Source organism: Lynx rufus, unplaced genomic scaffold (assembly GCF_022079265.1).
Source record: "Lynx rufus isolate CCGP_SWC_20201006 ecotype Redwood Valley unplaced genomic scaffold, mLynRuf1.p SCAF_17, whole genome shotgun sequence".
Classification (NCBI taxonomy): domain Eukaryota; kingdom Metazoa; phylum Chordata; class Mammalia; order Carnivora; family Felidae; genus Lynx; species Lynx rufus.
This window is the reverse complement of record NW_025814831.1, coordinates 28,183,314-28,189,825: the sequence shown is the minus strand read 5'-3', so window position 1 is coordinate 28,189,825 and position 6,512 is coordinate 28,183,314. Positions and strand designations below refer to the sequence as shown.

The following is a 6,512-nucleotide window of genomic DNA, read 5'->3' as shown; positions in this document are numbered from 1 at the left end:
GAATTAGGGCTAGAATTTGGAATGTCGTGGTGCTGGGGGGGGGGGGCGCATTCCTTCGGGGGCCGAGGCTTAAGCCCTCGGGCTCTGTACCTGTTTCTCCTTTACCTTAGCCCCAGCACGTTTCCGGGGTTCCGTATACTGGTAAAAAGTCGCTCCCACCCCATCCCCCAACTCCGCTCCGGGAACAAGGGTCCGCATTGAACCAGGTGCGAACGTTCGCTCGCGTTCCTCGCCTTTCCCGCCTCCCCTCCCCCGACCGCGGCCCCCGCCTCCCCCCGCGCTGCACCCTTGGTGTTGGCTGCAGCCCGCGAGCAGTTCCCGTCAATCCATCCCCCCTCCCCTTACACAGGATGTCCATATTAGGACATCTGCGTCAGCAGGTTTCCACGGCCGTTCCCTGCGGTCGTGGGGGGAGCTATCCCCGGAGTCCCTCATCTTAGGGGGTCCGTGAGACCCCTAAGTCCCAGATTGCTAAGCATTGAGGAGATAAGGAAACGCACCAAGACGGGAGACGGGAGGCTGCGAGGGCGGCGGAGGCGGCAAGGAGGCAGCAGAGGTATCCAGGTCCGCTCGCCACCCCCCCAGCGCCGCGATGGTCGCGCCCATGACGTGTGGCTGCTCATTCATAGAATGCTGTTATAAAAGCAGTGGCTGCGGCGCCTCGTACTCCAACCGCATCTGCAGCGAGCAGCCCAGAAGTCGAGACAGAGCCGGCGGCGGCGGCGGCGCAGCGAACGAGCAGTGACCGCGCTCCTACCCAGCTCTGCCCCACAGCTCCTACCTGCCTCTGCCCCTCAGCCCCTCGCCCGGGCCTAGACTCACCGCGACCATGATGTTCTCTGGCTTCAACGCCGACTACGAGGCGTCCTCCTCCCGCTGCAGCAGCGCCTCCCCGGCCGGGGACAATCTCTCCTACTACCACTCACCGGCCGACTCCTTCTCCAGCATGGGCTCTCCTGTCAATGCGCAGGTGAGGCTGGCTTCGCGCCGCCGCGGGGCCCGGGGCTCGGGGTCATCGGGGAGGAGACACGGTGGGCGGGACGCTCGGGGAGACGAGTCGGGGACCCCTTGGGCCGGGGAGGGAGGCTGCCCCGGCCGGAGCAGCCCTATCTCGGACAGCCCCGGACTTGTTCCGAGTGCACGCACGCTTGTCATAGTAAGAATCGGTCCTCCTCTCCCGCGGCAGGCTCATCCTGAGTTGCCCTGGGACCGCGCTCTCTGACTGGTCTCTGACATGAGCTGGGGCAAACAGGTCTCAAGCAAAGATTCGCAAACTCGATCCTGGCTCCTCCGGGAGGCGGCAAAACGCGGCGATTCCCCCTCCCCTAGCTGCCTGGAGCAGGGAGGAGGGGCGGGGGAGGAGGGCGAAGCAGGCGGGTGTGTAAGGCAGTTTCATTGATAAAAAGCGAGTTCATTCAGGAGACTCCGGAGCGGCGCCTGCGTCAGCGCAGACGTCAGGGATATTTATAACAAACCCCCTTTCAAGCGGGTGATGCCGAAGGGATAACGGGGACGCAGCAGCAGGGTGGAGGAGAAGGGCACTGCGTTGCGGATTTCTTGGGAGGAAACGGGGAGACCTTCCATCCAAGATGAGGGGCATATAAAAAGACGAGAGCAGTCCAGGGCTCGCTTCTCCCTCCCTCTCCCTGCTGCATGCGGCACTGGAAACTCGGCTGTCGCCACCGGTGTCCGGAACCTGCTCACTCACGTCAGCTCTCCCCTCCTGTCTTCGTTCTAGGACTTCTGCACGGATCTGGCCGTCTCCAGCGCCAACTTTATCCCAACGGTGACTGCCATCTCCACCAGCCCGGACCTGCAGTGGCTGGTGCAGCCCACCCTGGTCTCCTCCGTGGCTCCTTCTCAGACCAGAGCCCCCCACCCCTATGGAGTCCCCGCCCCCTCCGCCGGGGCTTACTCCAGGGCTGGAGTCGTGAAGACCGTGACCGCAGGAGGCCGAGCTCAGAGCATTGGCAGGAGGGGCAAAGTGGAACAGGTGAGGAGTTCTTCTGCGCCTTCTCTCAGCAGGGGGCATGGGTTGGCGTAGGTGGAGACAGGGAGCACAGTAGATAGGGCGAAGCCACCGATGCAATTCACCGCGCATCCTGAACGGGGACCCCTGGCTCCAAGCCATCTCCACCCCAAGCCAGACTCTGGTAGCCCTGCCCCAAGAAGTACTGCAATAGTTTCTTCCCTAATAGGTTCCTACCTCCTGCTTTTGGACCGGGCTCTTTGTCCTGATTTTAAATGCCAGTCACACCTAGCCCACAACGGCAGGTTGGAAATGGCTTCCCAGCCGAGGTGCCAGGAAGCTGAGAAGCGCCCAGGGCCAGTTTCCCTGGGGTGGCCGCACCGAGCTGATGGCAGACCTTGTCACTGACTGTTGGCCTTTCTGAAAATTGTTTTTCTAGTTGTCCCCAGAAGAAGAAGAGAAAAGGAGAATCCGAAGGGAAAGGAATAAGATGGCTGCAGCCAAGTGCCGGAACCGGAGGCGGGAGCTCACGGATACGCTGCAAGCGGTGGGTAGATCCTGGGGGGGCGGGTCACTCCTTTTTCAAACTTTGGGAGCAAGTTGGCGACTGGGTATAGGGGAGCTTGAGTAAGCCTGTGGCTTATGCTTTGCTTTATCCCTCTGTGTGCAGGAGACAGACCAACTAGAAGATGAGAAGTCTGCTTTGCAGACTGAGATTGCCAACCTGCTGAAGGAGAAGGAAAAACTAGAGTTCATCCTGGCAGCTCACCGACCCGCCTGCAAGATCCCCGATGACCTGGGCTTCCCGGAAGAGATGTCTGTGGCTTCCCTAGATCTGAGCGGGGGCCTGCCGGAAGCTGCCACCCCCGAGTCGGAGGAGGCTTTCACCCTGCCCCTCCTCAATGATCCTGAGCCCAAGCCCTCCGTGGAGCCGGTCAAGAGCATCAGCAGCATGGAGCTGAAGGCCGAGCCCTTCGATGACTTCCTGTTCCCAGCATCGTCCAGGCCCAGCGGCTCCGAGACCGCCCGCTCTGTGCCAGACATGGACCTGTCTGGTTCCTTCTATGCAGCAGACTGGGAGCCCCTGCATGGTGGCTCCCTGGGGATGGGGCCCATGGCCACAGAGCTGGAGCCTCTGTGCACCCCGGTGGTCACCTGTACTCCTAGCTGCACTACTTACACGTCTTCCTTCGTCTTCACCTACCCTGAGGCTGACTCCTTCCCCAGCTGTGGGGCTGCTCACCGCAAGGGCAGCAGCAGCAACGAACCCTCCTCTGACTCGCTCAGCTCACCCACGCTGCTGGCCCTGTGAGCAGGCGGGGAGGGGAGGCAGCAGGCACCCACGAGCGCCGCTGCCCGAGTCGGTGCATTACAGAGAGGAGAAACACGTCTTCCCTCGAGGGTTCCCGTAGACCTAGGGAGGACCTTATCTGTGCGTGAAACACACCAGGCTGTGGGCCTCAAGGACTTGAAAGCATCCACGTGTGGACTCAAGTCCTTACCTCTTCCGGAGATGTAGCAAAACGCATGGAGTGTGTATTGTTCCCAGTGACACATCTGAGAGCTGGTAGTTAGTAGCATGTTGAGCCAGGCCTGGGTCTGTGTCTCTTATCTCTTTCTCTTTAGTCTTCTCATAGCATTAACTAATCTATTGGGTTCATTATTGGAATTAACCTGGTGCTGGATATTTTCGAATTGTATCTAGTGCAGCTGATTTTAACAATAAGTACTGTGTTCCGGCAATAGTGTGTTCTGATTAGCAATGACCAATATTAAACTAAGAAAAGATATGACTTTATTTTCTGGTAGATAGAAATAAATAGCTATATCCATGTACTGTAGTTTTTTCTTCAACATCAATGTTCATCGTAACGTTACTGATCATGCATTGTTGAGGTGGTCTGAATGTTCTGACATTAACAGTTTTCCATGAAAACGTTTTATTGTGTTTTTAATTTATTTATTAAGATGGATTCTCAGATATTTATATTTTTATTTTATTTTTTTCTACCTTGAGGTCTTTTGACATGTGGAAAGTGAATTTGAATGAAAAATTTAAGCATTGTTTGCTTATTGTTCAAAGACATTGTCAATAAAAGCATTTAAGTTGAATGCGACCAAACTTGTGCTCTTTATTCTGGAAGTTTTGTAAGATCCTGAAAGGTATCAGAGACCAGTTTGTCAAGAAGGGTAGCTCCTGGAGGGGGACACGCCCCTTCGTTTGATCCCTTATTGAAAAGGAAAGGGAAACTCTAAAGCTGATGTTGGGAATATTTTACAAATATGGGTTCATCTGGGGAGGCTAAGATTCCCTAGCAGGTTCTGGGGTAGCAACCGACTGTACTATATAGCTTTTGAGGGAACGCGTCTTCTTGCTTCTTTCTCTGTTTTGGAAGTCCAAGGGGAAATATTTAAATCTAATTGTGCCAATATTAAACCGAAAGGTCTTGATCTTAAAGGAATCCTTTTAAGCAAACAGAATTGAGCTTTGCACAAACCACTTTAACTTTTTATTCCCTCAAAATTACGTGAGGGGTTACTCTCACCTTCAAGGTGAGCAAATTGAAGAAAGTTTAGAATGCATGCCTTTCTCAGTGTTCCACCAGTGAGATCGAATCTTAACTTCCTCATACCTTATCCTATCCCTAAGGCTGAGCTGCCTCTTAATATTTGGTCTAAAAAAAAAGAAACAAAACTCAGGCCTTAACTCGAGCATACATTTAGTTGGGCTATTTTTATTCTCACAAGGAAAGGAGGGCTACTGTCCTATCCCTCGGTAATAAATGCATTGTAATTGCTGACATTTCTTTAACATCATAAGCCTGCCATTCTGTTTACACTGGGGGAAGAGAAAACTGGCCCTGAGAATTTGCAAGAGATCTTGAACAGTTCAAATAATGGTTGATCAGTCGGTAAATAAAAAGTTACATAACAGCTCATTAAGGAGAAGTCAACATGACTCTGAATAAGCTTTAACTTAGAATCTTTAAGAAGAACATGACCTTTGTCTGGGACACCTCTAGTAATGGGGCCCTGACACGCACATGCACAAACCACAAAGAAAAGAGCCGGGGCCCTTCCCCACCCTGTTCTCAGATACCAGGCCGGTACCATGTGTGGAAGCCAGAGGCCATGCTTCCCCACACCTGCTCTGTGGAAGGGGAGCGTCGGTGCCAGCCTCCCCATGCTTTGGTGATAATGAAAATCACTGGGTGGTTATGGGGTGTCACACTCAGTCAAGTTGAAAGTTTTAATTGAAAATGACAGTTCCATTGAGGTTGATGTTCTCACCTACGGTCTCCCTGTGCCTGCAGAATAATTGACATTCGAAACCCACTTGCTTTAGGCTCTTGAGAACACCGATAGATCACATACGACTGCATATTACTTTTGCCTGTCTTGCAGTGATGAAAGAGGCTTTAGACTCCCTATTTGCTGTTCAGAGGGTAAATTTTCTGTAGCCTTTAAATGCAGCCTAGACTAATTACAAAATTACTGTAATTAACACCCAGATCTGAAATAACAAGGTGAGATACCTGTAAAGAAGCTAGCCACCCCCCTCCCCTGCTTTCGCATACAGGAATAACAACCCACAGAAGGAGATTTCCCAGGTGGAGAAGGGTGGCTGGACCTCAGCTTTGGACACTGAACTGCTCCCCCAGGACCTGGCTAGTGACCCCTGTCAGTCCCACGCTGACTATAGAGAAAGAACATTGCTTTCCCTTTGACAGCCTTATCCTATGCCCAGACACAGACCATTCTTCTATTTCACCATGACCCAGCGAAGAACAGGTTGCTTCATCGACAAGACCGCATTACAGGTCCAGGGAGAGGTACTTGCACACAAGGAATCCCTTACCAGGCTTCTCGGAGGACAGAGTATCCTCCATGGGGTTGACCTCTCACCCAGCTCCCTGCAGACTATTCTCATGGGATCAAGAGAAGAAAGGAATTCCCTCTCTTTCAGCCAAAGGGCTCTTTCCAAATCTTCCTTTCCTGAGTCAGGATTCAACAATTCCCATGGACGATGGATACTAGGAATGTCGACCTCTTTTTGGGAAAGACTGATCTCTACCCACAAGATACGACCTCACACTGGTCTCAACAAAACAACTATCCCACAATATACAAAAGATACACATGTGATAGAAGGGGATGGGAATGAGGATGGGAGGGTCATTTTCTTATGGGGGAACATGTCTGGTTTGGCTCATCAATGGATCCCCAGACCTGTCTCAGTGTCTGGGGTTTAGTACAGGGATAATAAATATCGGCCTGGTGGCTGAATGCAGACATTCTGCACTATTTCCATGAGCAGAAGTACATTCCACACATATTCTCTAAATTCTCCTATTCCAGACCCTTTTATGATATTAAGCAATGGGGATTTCACATCTTTTATGTCTGGCTTCAAACACATACCCCACTTCTATCCTTGGCTCCTCTGACCTCTGCCCAATTCAATTTCAAAGTGAACACCCTGCCATTGGGTTTCCAGCTCCAAATTAATTTTAGATAAAAAAAAAGAATAGACGAAAAAATA

The 6,512-nt window shown here is 52.4% G+C and overlaps 1 protein-coding gene across 1 annotated transcript; it reads left to right on the top strand.

The window, feature by feature from the left end:
- The first annotated feature begins 669 nt into the window (after positions 1 to 669).
- FOS (Fos proto-oncogene, AP-1 transcription factor subunit) lies at positions 670 to 4,086 on the top strand. Its single transcript, XM_047080334.1, has 4 exons — positions 670 to 970; positions 1,739 to 1,993; positions 2,409 to 2,516; positions 2,640 to 4,086. Exons 1-4 carry the CDS (start codon positions 830 to 832, stop codon positions 3,279 to 3,281), a joined length of 1,146 nt encoding a protein of 381 aa, XP_046936290.1. The 5' UTR covers positions 670 to 829; the 3' UTR covers positions 3,282 to 4,086.
- Positions 4,087 to 6,512: the final 2,426 nt, after the last annotated feature.